The sequence below is a fragment of the Psammomys obesus genome, unplaced genomic scaffold (assembly GCF_907164565.1).
Source record: "Psammomys obesus unplaced genomic scaffold, mPsaObe1.curated_primary_1811, whole genome shotgun sequence".
In the NCBI taxonomy this organism is placed as follows: domain Eukaryota; kingdom Metazoa; phylum Chordata; class Mammalia; order Rodentia; family Muridae; genus Psammomys; species Psammomys obesus.
The window spans coordinates 337,445-355,259 of NW_026596036.1; the positions used below are offsets into that span (position 1 = coordinate 337,445).

Sequence of the window (17,815 nt, forward strand, 5' to 3'; positions counted from 1 at the left end):
ACACACACACACACACACACACACACACACACACACACACACACACACAGAACACAAGGTAAACTCTCAATCAAATGGCTAATGTTAGCTTACCACAAAGAACTGCATGGAAGGCAGAGTCTCGCCATCAGGTTCTTGCACTGGTTCTGGGAGGATAGGCTCGGGTTTTATTGGACCAGTTACATCAACCTCCTCCTCTTCTTCATCATCTGTTATCTTTATATCCAAGTCCTCTGTATATTTTTTTCGTTTAACTTGGCGGTTTGAACGTCTCTTCTGTAGAGGAAATAGTTAATTGCTCAGAACTCTCAAAATAAAAACTTTTTTTGAGATGGGGACTTATGTACCAGTGTTCCAGGCTAGCCCTGAACTTTCAAGCCTCTTGCCTTTTTCTCCAGTGTACTGGTATTATTACATCTATGTGACCTTTCAAAGGAAAAACTTTTAGAAGTATATGCCTATGCTAACAGATGAAGATTTTGTTCCAACATCCACATGAAAACATAAACCAAACAATGGTAATGAGCTTATTTGCCTAATCACATGACATAGTTATGCCTTCACATGGACTTTTTCGTGATTGTTTTACCAAGAGCCAGGGACCCATGGAGATACCTGCCCGGGTAAGCCCTTGATAAGAGGCTCTAAGAAATTCAAGTAAAGCTCTAGTCACAAGACATTACATGCTGCAGAGCCGAAGCAGCTCATCTGGCATATTTTTGTTTATAGGTAAAGATTTTGTTTTCTTTCTTTCTTTTCTATATCTTATTCACTTACTACGTTTGCAGTGTGTGTGTGTTTAAGTTCAGGTATCAGGACAGCATTTGTGAGCCTGTTTTCTCCTTCCACCATGGGTTCAAGCATGAAACTCAGGTAGTCAGGCCTGCATGGCAAACTCTTTTACACCATGAACTATTTTATTGGCGCTTGATGCTTTGACAAAATAATTTCATATGTTCTGTTCTGTAACTTTTTAAGTTACCCCTACTTATTTTTCTTTCTTTTTCTTTTCCTTAACTTTTTGTTTTTGTTTGTTTGTTGTCTTGAGGCAGGGTCTCTCTCTACACAGTCCTAGCTGTCCTAAAACTCACTCTGTAGACCAGGGTGGCTTGAACCCAAAGAGATCTGCCTGCCTCTGCTTCTCGACTGCTAGGATTTCTGGTCTGTGCCACCGTGCCTTTAGGTTTATTTAGCCAATGACACTGTGCCCGGCTAAAGAACATTTTTAATTGGATGAGCTGACCCTAAAATATAGAGAAATAAACAGGTATGCTGAAAAAGAAATCAAGAGGGAAAAAAAAAAAACAAACCACAACACCTCAATTTACAAAAGCCCTAAAGTGTGAACTATCTCTAAAATAAAAACATTAAACACAGAAGAAATGACACAATACTAAATTTGAGCAATCCTGAATAGCACAAAACTAAGAGGAAAGGAAAGATTGCCTGTGCTTATGGATTTAAAGAACTAATGCTATAAAGAGGGCTATGTCTCCAAAAGTACTCTGCAGGCTCAACATAATCCCATCAAAATTACCACAGTGTATTTTTTTTCAACAATAGAAAAAGAAACTTATAATGCCATAGCAACACCATAGTGTTTAGATACCTACTCCAATGAAAAAGAATTTAGGGCTTTCCCAAATAAAAAGCTTCTGCAAGGCAAAATAAATAATTACCACGGTGAAAAGAAAAATCCACAGAATGGAAAAAATATTATTTTATTATACATAAGTCAAAGAATAATAGCTATACTATATAAAGAGTTTAAGGCTGAAAAGATGACCCCAGTGGGTAAAGGTGCTTGCTAGCCAGTCTGACAAACTGAGCTTAATCCTTGAACCCACATGCTCTAAGGAAAGAACCAATCCCTGTAAGTTGTCCCATGAACTCCACATGTACACCTTAGTATGTTGGTCCTTTAACATACATAGACACACACAAATAAATAAATGTCAAATATGTTAAAGAATTAAAAAAATTAAACACCCAAAATACAAGTCACTCCAATCTACAAAGGGAAAATTAATTAAACAGACAGCTCTCCATCAAAGAATTGGAAATGGCCATTAAACTTGAGTGGTACTTTAAGATTTTTTCTGGGTGTCCAGGAAGACAGCTCAGTTAGTAAATGCATTAGACACCAATCCTGAGGTCCTGAGTTTGATCTCTGAGTCCCACATAGTAGGACAAGAGAACTAACTCTTGGAAGTTGTCCCTCTGATTGCTACCCACCTTCTTTTTAAAAAGTTAAAAAAAGACTATTTTGGGCTACACAGACAGGGTCTTAAAAGCACTACTAACACCAACAATGTTTAATGTCCTTAGCCATCAGAAAAATGCATATTGAATTATATCAAGACTCCATTTCAGTCCTGTCACAAGCAAGAAAACAGGCGTAAGCAAGGTAGTGGGTAATATGAACCATTAAGTATCCCTGGAAGAATTTTAATTAGTCCAGCCACTATGGAAACCAGTATGGTGGTTCCTCAAATACTCTTAAGTAAAACCATAACGTGGCTTAGGTACATCAGTCCATCTTACAAAAGGAACCTAATCAGCAAACCACAGGGCACCCGTACAACTACGTGTATTGTGGCACTACTAATGACAGCCAAGTTATGGAATTGTACTGCTAGCTGATGAGTATGGATTAAAAAAATGTGGCATATACACGCAATGGAGAGTTACCCAGCCACAGGGGGAAAAAAATGAAATGCCACCTGAAGGAAATGGAGAGAATTAGAGAGCATCATTTTTTGTCAACTAAAATAAGTTTGGTTAAGAAAGACAATTAGAGCATATTTTCTCTCATGTGCAGAATCTAGACTTAATATATGGACAGAAGACATAAGAGTAGATAGAGTTGGGTGTGATGGATGATGGTGCATGGCTATAATTTCAGCACTTGTTTGTCAGGAGCAGGAGAATGAGGAGTTCAAAACCAGTCTTACTAATAATAAGACCCTGTTTCAAGAAATTAAAAACAAAGCAAAATGACAAAGAGACTAGCTGAAAGGGAAGGAAACAAGATAGTAATAGAGAGTTGTTACGGCTAACACTCATTGTCAACTAGGCCTTAGAATCACCTAGGAGACACATCCAGAGCACTTCTATAAGGACATTTCCAGAGAGGTTCAACTCAGAAGGGAAAACCCACCCTGAATGAGTAGCACCGTCCCTGTAGGCCCAGGCTGAATAAGGTGGACAAAGAAGAGAGTTGAGTGCCATCATTCACCTGTTTCCTGACTGCAGACAAGATGTGACCCAGGTGACTCAAATCCCTCCCTAACACCAATAAGGCTGGCTGTTTACACTCTGTCTACTCTGTCATGGTGGACTATACCCTTAAACCGCAAATCAAACAAGCTCTTTCTCCGTAAGTTGTGTTTGTCACACTTTGAGTTTGAGAAAAGCATACAATATGCTGACTTGTAATCTTTTCTTTTATTTTTAAGAATTAAAAAAAAAAAAATTATGCCTGTAAGTGTTTTGCTTGTGTATTTGTGCCCTATGTGTGCGCAGTGCGCACAGAGACCAAAAGAGGGAATCTGATCTCCTGGAACTGGAGGCTCCTGGAAGAACAGCCAGTGCTATTAACTGCTGAGCTACCCCTCCAGTCCCTAACCTGAGTTTTTGGTGTGTTTTTTTCCCCCTCCCACACCTACCAGATTGGCAAAAATTTTAAATGTTTGAGGAAAATATTTTAAACATAGACTAGGAATATATTTGAGTGGAAATATTTGTGTAACATGCTCAAGACCCTGAATTTGAAGCCCAAAATAGGAGGTAGAAGAAAAACAGGAACTCAGACATGCTTGTCATCTCAGTGGAGGAAAATCTGGATTTATCCTTTGACAGCAAATACACATCAAAATGCTGGTTTTTATATTTGCATATGTACACAATCTGTAGCACTAACTGTACTAAAATATCAGAAAAACTTAAATGACCATAGACGAAGTACTAGTTAAACAATTATGTCAGTCTTGAAATAAAGTAGTACCGAATTATTAAACAGATGAGACAGATGGAAAAGACCAAAGTTTTAAAGTATAACAACAAAACCCTTATGATTAAGAGTATAAAATAGGACATCATTTGGAAAACAGGCAAATTTTATCCAGTTACATGTTTAGCCTATAATCTGTTAATTTAAGTTCTAGGGATTTAGTCATAAGACATGAAAGTCTGTCCACAGAATACTTTTACTAAGATTTTTCATTTTGCCTTTCACATAACAGTCACAAATCATACACCTCAAACGTCCACCAACAGGAAAATAAATACATAAATTACACTCATACATATTTATTCAAATCAACTATATTCAAGAAAAAAGAAGTAACAACTGATACATTCATCACTGCCAATCTCAAGACATCTGAAAGAAATCAGGCCCTTGGTAAACCACTAGGGTTAAAAAAAAAAAAGCCAGATGCAGCCATTTACACCTGTAATCTGACAACTCAGGGGAAAGCAGAAGGCTTGTAAAAAGTTCAAGGCCTTGAGGCAAGCGAGGGCTACCTGGTAAACTGAGGGCAGTATTGGACTACAGTGCAACAGTGCCCAGACCACAGAAGTGACACACACACGTGGCTCTCTATGTAACTATCATGTACCCTATATGACCTAGGGACTTGGGGAACAAAAAGGCCACCACATGAAGCCTAACCTCTTGGCCTAAAGAACTGTGAAGCACTGGGCTGTGGTGGCTCATGCTTTTAATCCCAGCACGTAGAAGGGAGAGGCAAGAGAATCTCTGAGTTCAAAGGTAGCCTAGTCCTAGAGGGGCAGGGCTACAAAGTAAACCCTGTGTGGAACAGACACACTGGGATGACAAACTGAACCAAACTAAACGTCATTTTGTTGAAATATACCAGGAACACATGGCAGTATGTTATCACCAACAGAAAATTGGCTGACAGGCATATTTTATTCTACATTACTATGCAAAGTCTAGTTATGTACAAAGGATCATAGATACTCCCTACTTTTTACCTTGGATATTACTGCCTTTTATAATTATTGTAGTATTCTTAAGATAACATCTCTACATTAATTCATTATTTAAGAGACAGGATCTCAGAAAACAAAACAAAACAAACAAAGAAACAAACAAACAAAAAAAAGAGACAGAATCTCACTATTTGTTTTTTTTTTTTTTTTTGAGACAGGGACTCTTTGTGTAGCCTCGGTTAGCCTAGAACTCACTATGTACACCAAGCTGGTCTTGAGCTCACAGAAATCTTTCTGCCTATAGCTCTGCCTCTCCGATGCTGGGATTAAAGACGTGCCACCACACCTGGCTTTAAAAAAAAATAGTTTAAAAAATGAAAAAAGATTACCTGGGTTTACTTTAAAATAAACCAGAAAGGGGCAATGGCCATCTCGTGGTAAATACTGAAGTAGGAGAATAGAAACATGGGACTTTATTAAATAGTCTCTATGTTTGTATATATTTGAAATTTTTCACAATAAAAAAAGTAGCACAGGAAGTAGGTGTGGAATACTATTAAGTGGAAGTAGCATGCCATAAAAAAATAATATTTTTAGAAGGGTTTAAATACAACCTGCACACTGATCCAAATTAACAAACAAAACTGGTTCTTGAGGAGAACTGGGACCTGGAGTCTGGAATGGGACATTTTTGTTTGGTTGTTTTTGTTGTTGTTGCTTTTTTTTTGGCATGTATAGTATACATGACTACAACTGGGTATCTTTGTTCACTGTCCTCCACTTTGTTCACTAATTGAAAGCAACGGAGCTGTGGCGATCGTGAATTTGGAGGAGACTAACTTCGACCTCCCAGCACCACATGCTAAGTTTGCGCTTTTACTTTTTAATGTCTCACGATGAAGCTGAAGTTAAAGAAAAGATCTGGCTATGTTTACTGGTCAATGAGCTTTGGAGACCCATCTGCCTCCACCACCACCAGCACTTAAGTGCTATATCTAGCCTTTCATCCTAGTTTTGGGGAGTCTATGCTCAGGTTCTTACGCTTTGGGGCAAGCAATTTACCAGTTGAGTCATCTCCCAGTCCCTTGTTTTTTTTTTGATAAAGGATCTCAGTCAGTATCCCAGGTTATCCTTGAGCTCAGCAATCATTCTACCTCACAGTTTCCCATGTATTGTGGACACCTCACTTGGCTTGGAACAGAATTTCATAGTTTACAATTTAGCACTGTTAAACTTTTTCTCTGATCTTCTTAACCTTTCCAAAAGCTAGCTACAGGGTTCTCTACCATCTAGGTCCCAATTATATGTGAATATACAGATATGTAATTTTCTTTTTGAGACAAGGTGTCATGTATCCCAAACTAGCCTCAAATTCACTGTGTCTGGAGAATGGTCTTGACCTTCTGAACCTCCTGCCTCTAAGTCCCAAGTGATGGGATTACAGGTGTGTGCCACCATGCAGAGGATGGAACTCAGGGCTTTGTGCATGCAAGGAAAGCACTCTACCAATGGAGCCAATGAAAAAAATAAAATGACTAATGGCAAAATATTAAACAAACAGACAAACAAACAAAAAGCACCACAGTCCCAAAGGCCAAAAAGATTACAATAATCATGATATTTATCTTAATTAAAGTCAATTCTTAAAAGCTTATTAATTAAGGTGGACCTAAACCCAAGGCTGGTCCTCCCTTCCCTCCTTTATGCTGTTCTTTCCTTCTCTTCCTGTTCCTCTCACTGCCCTTCTTTTTTCCCTTGCCACCTTCTTTCCCTTTTAAAATTTCTTAGTGTTTTACCCAAGTTGGCTTCCTGGATTCAAGTCTTAGACATAGCATCATACTTGGCCTTGTGTTCCTGTGACAAAGGCACAGTGTAGCTCATTCCTGTAATTCCAGCACTCAGTATATATAAGCAGGAAGACTGTTTGAGGTCAGTCTGGGATAACACGGTATCTTACCAACAAGCCAAATAAAATATAAAATTAGAACACAAAGACACCAGGGCCATGAAGAAAGACCTCGTGAGGGTCCAGCAATAAGTTGGCCAGCTACACCTCCAGGAGACAAGCCTCAGGAAATATGAAACACAAGATTTAGTTCTTAGATTTCTAGGCTCTCAGACTATCAGAAGAAATATACATTTAGCTGGGCACAACAGTACACACTGTAATCCCAGCTAATCAGGAGGCTAGATGGGAAGATCAATTATCAGCTGGACCAATTTGGCAAGACTGTCCTATAAATAAGGCAAAGGGCTGGGGACATAGCTCAGGGGTAGAGTCCTTGCCTAGCATGCACAAGGCCCCAGGCTCAACCCTCAACTTCAAGAATTACACACAAACAACAAAACAGCAACAGCATTAGCATCTGCATTTCATCACAAGCTTACATGGTTTGCTCAGTTGTTGTTATTTGTTGTTTGTTTGTTTTGTTACTGTGTAGCCTTGGCTGTCCTGGACTTGCATTGTAGACCAGGCTGGCCTCGAACTCACACTGATCAGCCTGCCTCAGGTTTGCTCAGTTCTGGAAACATAGGAATTTAGGGAAACTAGTACTAACATTCTCATAGAGACTATTTGTACTTCAGATGTTAGAACCAGAATGCTTATGTTTTACTAAGTTCTTTAAGGGCCCTTACCTAAAAGCTATTAATTGTCTAAAAAAGACAGAGATTTAGACTATACTGACCAGGTCCAGCAACTGTGGGGGAATATTTTTGGCTCTGGCCTCTTGGCTGCAATTAAGCATGTATTTTTTCCTTTGTTTGTTTGTTTGTTTTTTTTCCCCAACAAGTGGACTATACCTTATATGAAATGTTTCCAATAAGTAGTCCAGGTTTTGGAATTTTTTTCAATTTTAGAATAGTTGCAAATATACAGCAAGGCCTTATAGTTCAGACCTGTAGTCCTAGTCACTCAGGAGGCTGAGACAGAAAGACTGAGGCTCAAGCCCAGCTTGGGATAAGAGTAAGGTCCAAGCTGGACAATTTTTTTTTGCTTCAAAACAGGGCTGGCTCAGTGACAGAGCATTTGTCTAGCCTTGGCTTCTATGCCCAACACCCCCCCCCCCCACACACACACAAAAGAAAAGAAAAAGTGTGCATATGCTAAATGCTGTGATCAACCATCACTTATACAATAGCTGAAAATATATAGTGTTTTTACAAGGTTAGGTATGGAATTTTTTTTCTCACTTGTGTTATGCTGTCCAAAAAACTTTTGGATTTTGGAGCTCGAAGGATGGATCACATATTAAGAGCACACATGACTCTTGCAGGACCTGGGCTCAGCTCCCAGCACAAATATAGTGACTCCCAAATGGCTGTAGCTCCTGTTCCAATGAATATGATGCTCTTTCTGGCCTGTAGGCACTGCATGCATTTGGTGCACACAGTTTCACACAAGCACATAAACATAAAATGGTTTTAGACTGTATATTGAATGTGTTGATGACGCACCCTATAATCCCAGAATTTGGGAGATGGAAAAGGCAGATGGATCAGCAATAACAAGGCCTGGCTAGGCTACAAAATGATCTCCAGGACAGCCTCGACTATGTGGACTCTTCAGATGTTCAGAGCCAGAACGCTCACACTGTGCTAAGACTTTAAGGTCTCTTTACCTGGATGCTGCTTTCCTCGTCCTCCCGGGGAGACTGTGCAGGCATAACTTCCACATCAGAGTTGTCAGATGATGTGTTACGTTTCCTCTTCTTGCCCACTACAGGAGTGATGGTGCTAACAAAGGGAAAACCAAGTTCATTTTCAATGAAGGCACGGACACTTTATGAGTACGAAAACATTATTAATTCAAACTGTCATAAACTAAACTTCCAGACAGAAATATCCAGGTCTAAAGGAAAATAAAAACAGTTCATTTTCCAGTCTACAGTACAAATGCTACAGAATCAGTGTCTGAAAAAGATGGCACTCAGGTTTGTAAGGCTAACCCTGTCCCGACAGAGACTTTGCTAAAGACCAATTAATAGAAATCAAATTTATTTATTTAATTATTATTATTATTTTTAAAGATGCATTTACTTTCTGTGGAAAATGTTTTGCCTACATACATGTAGGTGCTCCAGCTACATGTATGGTAACTGCAGAAGTCAGAAGAGGGCATCAGATCCTCTGAACTGGAGTTACAGATGCTTGTAAGCTGCCTTATGGAACTGGCAACTGAATTGTGGTCATCTGCACTAGCTGCAGCACTCTTCACTGCTAAGCTATCTCTTAAGACTCCCAAAACTTGCTATTTTAAAAGGCAGGAAGGCTACACGGCTTGAAGAACACATAGCCTTAGACCTTGTTGAGGGAGTGGGCTTCCTATGGTTCTTGTTGCAATCTTGTATTCTTTTTCTTTTATTTCTTGTAGTTACATTCTTATTAATTTCTACTCTGTGTGTTCTTCAGGGGATCTGATGCCCTATATCAAGCAGCTCTTAGGAGTGGATGGTAGGGGTACTGAGAAATCTCTTCTACATGACAATGATAAAAATGTCAGCAATGTGCAATGTCATGTCCAAAAGATTCTCTTATTTAAACATTTTGTTTAAACATAATATGACAGAGAAATGAAAGGTCTTATTATCTATGACAGGTCCCATGGGTAGCTACTATGCACAATTAACTCTTACTGATTTATCTTCACAGAAGTGTGCTGTCTCCAGCCCCCCATCATTGCAGCAGGCAGACTTACTTTAGCTTACTCTTGCCCTTCGTTTTAGAGGCAGCAGAGGTTTTGCTCTTCTTAGGCTTTTCCTCCTTCAGCCTTTCTCCACCACTCTTCTTCCTGCGTTTCTTTTCACCTTCCTCCTCAGGCCGGACGCTAGGCAGCTCGTCCTCATTCAGCACTCGAGGTATGTTTTGCTCACCCCTGGCCCGGGCCCTAGCAATGGCCTCTGCTACAATCCGGTTTGCTTTTTCTTGCTTTTTCTGGTGCTCAAGCCTGCGGTTCTCTTCCATTCCAGTCTTGCCCCCAGTATGAGGGGCACAGCTTGCTGGTGATGACAGAGCTGCCACTTCACTGGCACTTAGAACTTTAACCACAGAGAGCCCAGAAGAGGCTCCCTGAGAAGAGCCAGCCTGAAGAAACAAAGATATTACAGTTTCAACATGTTTGCAATTTAAATGGCCTAAATAAAACAAGGTATACTCAGCTAGATATGGGGGCATAGATAGGCTTGTAATTCTAGCACATGGGAGGCAGAGGAAAAAGAATTGATTGCCCAGTAGCTCAAGGTCAACGTGGCCTACATAGCTTAAGGTCCAGGCCAGCAAAGGGTTACATAATGAGACCCTGTCCACACCACACACACACACACACACACACACACACACACACACACAGCACTGCCACCACCACAACACATAGCATAAACAAAATACAAAGTACGGATGCCTTAAAAATCAGGCTCAGAGATAAGACTCACTGAAACTAGATAGATCTGCCGAAAATGATAAAATTAAAATTTAGATATTCTTTTGCCATGCTTTCACATTTATTATTTTAGAAAATTTACAACTTACACAACTCATCTTTGCCTTAAATATGCAAAAGTTCGGATCATTCCCTTCACTTATATTTATCACCCTTGTGTGTACATGAATGTGTAAATGAGTGCATGTGTGCCTGCCTATGTGTGTATTCGTGGTGTATGTGTGTGCACAGACATGGATGTGAGTGCATGTGCCCGCAGAGCCAAAGATAGAACTGGTCTTGTTTCCCCTGGAGCTGGAGTTACAGCCATCTGAAGTGGGTCCTGGGAACTGAACTCAGGTCCTCTGAAAGAGCAGGTAGTGCTCTTAATCACTTGGTCATCTTACCGGCCTCATTAACTATTTCTTTATTCTTCAAATGAGACACAATTTCATAAGAAATATTAATTTGTATGTTTATGATGTAAGCTAGAGGATGATGGGCATTCTCTGTTGCTCTAATTCCCATGAGACAGCTTCTCACTAAAGCTGGAACCAAACAAGTGACTAAGTCCAAAAGACCCTCTCTTTTGTCCCCCTGCAAAACTGGGGTTATGTTTGTGCCTGCCATACCCACCTTCTTCATTTTTTTTTTTTTCTTTTTATAAGACAGGGTTTCTCTGTGAAGTCTTGGCTGTCCTGGTGTAGACCAGGCTGGCCTTGAACTCAAAGATCTGCCTACTTCAGCCTCCTGAGTACTGGAATTAAAGGCATGAGCCACCACTGCCCAGCTCACCCACCTTTCTAATGCAGATGCTAGGCATTTGATTTCACACCCTCATGCTTGTACTGCATGCATAGGGCCAGCTCCGTAACCCCATCTTTAAATATATATTTTGTATATGCTATGTTTCTGTGTACATGTTTGGGGTATGCAGGTGTGTGTGGGGGAACCAAAGGACAATGTTCCCTTCTGTGTCTCCTCAATTGCTTTCTACTTTTCTCTCTCTCTCTAAAGATCAATCTCTTTCTTTTCTTTTCCTTCCTTCCTTGCTTGCTTCCTTGCTTGTTATGTCCTCAGGCAGAGGTAGGCAGATCTCTGAGTTAAAGGCCAGCCTGGTTTACAAACTGAAATTCAGGGCAGCCAGGGCTACACAGAACTCTGTCTCAAACAGAATAGAACAGAACAGAAAACAAAACCAAAAAGGTACGTTCTCTCTATGTAGTCCTAACTGGCCTAGAGCAAGCTGAGATCCACCCACCTCTGCCTTCTAGGTGCTGGGATTAAAGTCACCACACTGAAGACAGGGTCTCTCACTGAACTGAGGGCTCACTGTTTAGGGCTGCCCAGAGAGCCCTAGGGACCCTCCTGTCTCCACCTTCTTAGCGCAGGGATCATTTTCCATAAAGGTGCTTGGGATCACACTTGTGCAGAGGTAATTTCAAATCATTCTTTTCTTGAATATTTTATCTATTTAGTTATTTGAGACAGGGTCTATCTATTATGTAGCTCTGATTGTCCTGGAATTCACTGTATAAATCAGGATGGCCTCACATTCACAGAGATGCACCTGCTTTTGCCTTCCCCAGGAGGGCTATGATTAAGGGTGAATGACACTATGCCTGGCTCTGTTCTTTTCAAGGTTTATTCAGCATTCTACCTGAACACTAAAAGAGGGCACCAGATCTCACAATAGACCATTGTGAGCCACCATGTGGTTGGTGGAAATTGAACTCAGGACCTTTGGAAGAACAGCCAGTCTTCTTAACCCCTGAGCCATCTCTCCAGCCCAGCCTGGCTCTTTTATGAGAGTTGAGACAGTATTGTTATGCAGCACAGCCCAGGCCAAGTTCCTCCACCTCACCACATAATATTATAATAAAGAAAAGACTACAAACAGTTTAAACACAAATATTATGGAAATCATCACTTCAAGCTGAACAAGAATTTTTATTTTTTCCTGAGACAGGATTTCTCTGTGTAGCTCTGGCTGTCCTGCTCGGTTTGTAGTCTAGGCTGGCACTGAACTCAGAGAACTCTGCCTGCTTCTGCCTCCCAGAATGCTGGGATTACAGGTGTGCAGCACCATGCCCAGCTTCAACAATAATTCTTAACCTGTGCATGATTTAATCAAAACAAGGTTTCCATAGGTGAAATAAAAATATTTACACCTCAATTCTAAGGTATAAACCAGAACTTCCCACTGTCAGCAATAGTGCTTACTGAAGGCAGTGATAAGACACTTAGGGGTGTTCCCTTTCTTTTCCTTTTCAAGTCACTCACCTGGGGCTGCAGCACCATCTTGAGCGGTACGGAGAGCCTTTGCCCTGGGTTTTGTCCTGGTCCCATTATCTGAGCCTGCTGCACAGAGGACAGTGTCAGTGGCTGGGCTGCGGGTGGAGGCTGTGGCTGTGGCTGTGTTGATGGTGGCTGTGGTACAATCTGGATTTTCTGCTGTGGCTGCTGCACCTGCAGTTGAATAGTTACTACTTTGGCAGGCTGGCCCTGGGCATTCTTGGCTTGAGTCAAGGCTGCCAGCTGGTTGCCCTGTAACACTATCTTGCCTGGTAGACTCCCTAACACAACATGCCGATGTCCTTGGGGACCTCCGGACTGTGGCTGTTGGAGGACCAAGGTGATGCGTTTTGATTCACCCTACAGTGAAAAAGGAAATCACAGAAGAGACATTAGAAAACAGGAATACTTATACCAGCTTTCTTCATCTGAGATTCATAAAACTGAGTGTGAGAAAATTCATGTTTTCCCTCCAATGTCTCTATATCATCTTTTCTGTAACACCTCTTAATAGAGTATTAAGCCTATCACATACACAGAGATATACACACAAATATGGATGCACACACACATATGCACATGCATGCGCACATGCGTGAGCACGAACACACGTGCACACGCACGCACACACACACACACAAAGCTATCTAAGGCAGTCATTTAGTAGTTAGAAATTAGGACAACAATTCATAGAGTAAAATGAACATGCCTCCACATCAGTTTCATTAGCCTTAATGAACTGCTCCCAATTGATCCTTTATTCAGAGTTCTACCTTTGTGTGATAGACAGTAATAAGAGGATAAGAGTATTAGTGACAATAGGAAAATGGGGGCACCGGCACAGGTGTAATCCCACTATCAGGAGACTGAGAGAGAGGATTCCACGTTTGAGGACAGCTTAGACTACTATATAGTGAGACCCTCTCAAATACAAACCAAAAATCCCACAAATGGTGTGATAGCACACACTTCTAATCTCAGCTGTAAGGTGGAAAAAGTCAATCTCAAGTTTGAAGCCAGCTATATAAAATATAGCGGGCTATGTTAAATTCTAGGCCAGCCTGGGCTACACAGCAAGACTCTGTCTCAATCAATCAATCAATCAATCAATCAGACTGTAGAGCACTTCTAAGTATTGCAAAGATATGCTTCCACAACATCTTCTATCTTCAATGACAATTTATAGCATAGATTTACTGTGAATTTTTGCTTAATGTCCATAGCTCCCTGCAGACTGAGCTCTGTAAGTAGAGACTGTCCATTGCATTCTGCATCAGGCAGGTACAGTGCAGCATGTGATGAGAGCTGAGAGGCACATTAACATCAACAATTCCCACCTTAGTTAGTAGACAAAAGCTCACTTGTGAAAAGCAAAGACAGTAAGGCATAATGGTCAGTGCTTGAAATTCCAACACTTGGAGATGAAGGCAGGAAGACTGTCACGAGTTTGAGACCAGGCTCAGCTAGAGTGACTTTGTCCCAAACATCCCACACCATGCAAGACAGATCTGAACAGACTTTCTGATAAACAGTCCTTATATAGCTGTGTTCCCCCCCTCCACCCCCATGGTTCTAGGTCCTCTATGAAACCACAATTCAACTTCCCCTTTCACTCAAGTCACCTGGGTAGGTGTAGAAGTCAGTGTAACTGCAGGCTTCAGTGGGGGCCCTGTAGCCCCAGGGTTTCCAGCAGGAGCTGAACCCTTAACTGGCTGGAGGACTAGCTGCTTTACTGGTCGGCTCGGCTGGACAATCCGCTGAACAGCAGCCTGGTTCCCAGGGACCTTGGTGGCCAACACTGTATTACCAGAGACAATGGAAACACCTGGTCGAAGGGGTGTGCCAGTTAGCACTTTGGTAAAAGTGACTTTTCCACCATTGGCTGTGCCAGCCACTAGGGGCTGAGCTGTACTGGTGATACCTTGAGCCTGAATTTGTGCCACATGGGCACCCGTGACTGAGGAGTTTGGTGGGGCTTTAAGGATAACAATCTTAGGGGCTGACTGAGATGGTTGTCCTCCAGTATTACTTGGGGAAACAGCTGTGGCAGAGACACCCATGAAAGGATTCCCTTGGCTCAGGATCTCTTGGCTCTTGGAGACCTGCAAAAGTCCTGATGTTGGCGTTGATGTCTGCAAGACAGGTTGGGCTGGCTGCTCCTGGCTGGCGGGCTGAGTGGTATAATCATGCAAGGTTAAGGATTCTGGAGCTGGAGCTGTGGGTTCTTTGGGAAGTTCAGTGGGAGCTGCTTCCTCCGGTGGCGGAACCAGGTCACCTGCTGATGAATTTCCCACATCACCACCTCCACCATCTTGGTTCATCTGATCCAAGGAGTCCAGAGAGCTTGGCAGTCCAAGCGCTTCTTCAATGGGGTCTTGAGTGACCTGATTAAAGCTGTCATCAGTCAGAGAGTCCAGGCCAAATAAATTTGGGTCATCAAACAGATCCATGATTGGGTCTGCCATCTTGGTAAAGTAAAGAAGGGTATCTGTTGAAGGTCTGGGGAGGGAAGGGGAGGGAGGGAACTAGTTCTCCCCTCCCCTTCCCTATTAAGAAAAAAATGTACACAATGGATGAAGACTATTCTTCAAGTGAAGAGACAAGAAACAAGTGCATGTCAGATTGTCTTGACCTTCATGGAGTAAGTCAGCTAAGTCTTCAGAGTAGGAAAAACTCCTGTGAGAGAACATAAATACAAATGAAAAATAAGAAAAGTTGGTGATTTCAATGAACAGTTCTAAGGTACCATCTTAATATCCATTTACATTAAAATAGTAAGAGGACTTAATATGAGTAATACTGTAGATGGACATATGGTAAAAAGAATTTCTGTCTAAAAAGAATTTCCTCATTTCTGTCTCAAAACTAAAAATTAAGAAGAAATAACCCCTGTTAGGCTCTTATATCTCCACACCTTGAAGTTTATGTCTACCAAGAGCATTCTGCTTGTTGGGTGTGGTGGCACACACTTTGATCCCAGAACATAGGAGGCAGAGGCAGGGGTGTCTCTGTGAGTTCCAGGCCAGCCAACCAGAGCTACAAAGTGAGGCACTGTCTCAAAAGGGCAAAGAAACAAAAATAACCATGCCCAAAATTAAATTTGTTCCTGACCATTTCTTTTTACAATTATCTTTTCAACATAACGACAAGAAAATTTATATTCACTCACTGTAAACTAGCACAACTCTAAAATATAGCAAGAACATTTATGTAAAGTAAAGTTTCTGGATACACTGTTGTAAATCCTCCTTCTGTTCTACCTATAACCGTGGTGGTTATAGGTAGGAAAAGTGAGCCACCTATAACCATGCTCATAACACGATGCCAGCTGAGTCCGGTATATTTTCTCCAACAATATTCCACTAAACATTTATAGAGAGCTTTTTGGGTAATGTCTTTCTTATATTTAAGTTTAAAAACTTTCTTTGCAAGATACTCAGCATTTCAATTCTAATTTTTTTTTTCTTACTAGTACCTATACATAGCCTACATTCGTACCTGGCACATCTCATTTGATAAATTCTTGAGCCTTCAATGCTGTAACCTGTATATGGAACATAGCCTCTTCTACCCTTCACTCCATTCCACATATCCCTTCCAGCAGAGCAAACTATCCACCCAAAGCTCTTCTTTAACCCGGCAATTTGTGACTTGATCTTTTACTTGCTTTAAAGGCTGACAGCATTATGTCTTATTAAAGTAAAGCATGTATGACTTGAGTTTCTTATCCATGTGCTGAAAACTCCAAACCATTCCTTATAGAAACTACCAGCTTCTCAAGATGCTTGTCTGACATGTGAGAAATTTGTTGTAAATATATAAAAATGAACAATTATGGATCTTATGCAGAATATACCCTCCAGGAAAAATGGACTACGACCCAGGTTCTGAGAGACAAAAAGATCCTTGATGGTGAGAACTGCCTTACTTCCCTGTGGATCCTCAAGAAATCTACAGGAAAGCACACACAGGAGCCATCCAATGAACAGTTAATGATAATATTTGCTCACGTCATTGGAATGAACTACTAGTCTTCACAAATATCGCACTGCATTCCTTGATGCTAACATGAGACAATCTGAAAGCCTATCTTGAAAAATTGCCCCATAAATAGTATGTTGATAAAGTCCACATCTATAGCTTAAAGTTCATGAACATACTAGGGGAAATTTAAGAAAATGTATACAACCACATAATACATGAAAAAGAGGTGAAAAGGAGAGAGGCCCCAGAAGAGCACTGACTGCTGTTCCAGAAGACCTAGGTTCTCCAGCACCCACAGGGAGACTCACAACCAGCTCTAACTCCAGTCCCGGGTTATCCAATGTCCTCTTCTGGCCTTTGTGGACATGCACGGGGACAAAACACCCACACAGAGAAAATAAATAAATGAGACACATTCATACATACATGAAAAAGATACTTGTTCGTGGGCTAGTAGGATGGGTCAGTGGGTGAAGGTGCTTGCTACACCAGCTGGCGACCTGAGGTCAAGTCCCAGAAGCCACACAAAGGTAGAGGGAAGGGACTGATGCCACAGAGTTGTCCTCTAACCTTCACACACGCACCATGGCATGCATACCTGCACATATACATCCACAATAATAACAAACCTTTTAAAACAATTTTAAGAGTATAGAATGTCAATGACAAGCCAGGAAAACCTTACTTGATAAGATCTAGCTCTCTGAAAACTTCAAATAAGAAATCTATCAGAAACACATGTAGATCTGGCAAAGACTTTTCCATTGAATTTTCAAGCTCTCGGTGCCCATGCGTGAGTGCATGCATGTGGTCATACGTACATTGTGTTGGGAGTGGGGTGTTAAAGTGTTCTTGTTCTGTTTTTGAGACACTGTCTTAGTATGTAACAGAGATATTATCCCAGGATGGCCTCAAACTCATAATCCTCTTGCCTCAGCCTCCCAAGGGTTGGGATAATTGATGTGTGTTCAGCTGCCATTTATCTTTATAAAACAACAGGATATAAGTCAGTATCTCTTCCAGGTTCCAATAACTAATACTTTTCAAGTCTCAAAATGTGCATCAATTCCTATTCTTGGCCAAACTATTTCACCAGCCCATTTCAACTTCTAATATTTGTCCACAAATTACTCAAAATGGTAACCAGTACAGTTACACATA

At 41.1% G+C, this 17,815-nt stretch overlaps 1 protein-coding gene across 3 annotated transcripts in view; it reads right to left on the minus strand.

Moving 5' to 3' along the window:
* Chd8 (chromodomain helicase DNA binding protein 8) overlaps window positions 1-17,815 on the minus strand; it is a 69,319-nt gene that overhangs the window by 32,201 nt on the left and 19,303 nt on the right. For all 3 annotated transcript variants that reach the window (XM_055621634.1, XM_055621635.1, XM_055621633.1), the window contains exons 2-6: window positions 14,293-15,346; window positions 12,659-13,030; window positions 9,656-10,041; window positions 8,580-8,694; window positions 94-276 (exon numbers count right to left, since the gene is read on the minus strand). In XM_055621634.1, coding sequence (XP_055477609.1) covers window positions 94-276; window positions 8,580-8,694; window positions 9,656-10,041; window positions 12,659-13,030; window positions 14,293-15,135 — 1,899 coding nt within the window. In that variant the 5' untranslated portion in view covers window positions 15,136-15,346. The remainder of the gene's footprint in view (window positions 1-93; window positions 277-8,579; window positions 8,695-9,655; window positions 10,042-12,658; window positions 13,031-14,292; window positions 15,347-17,815) is intronic.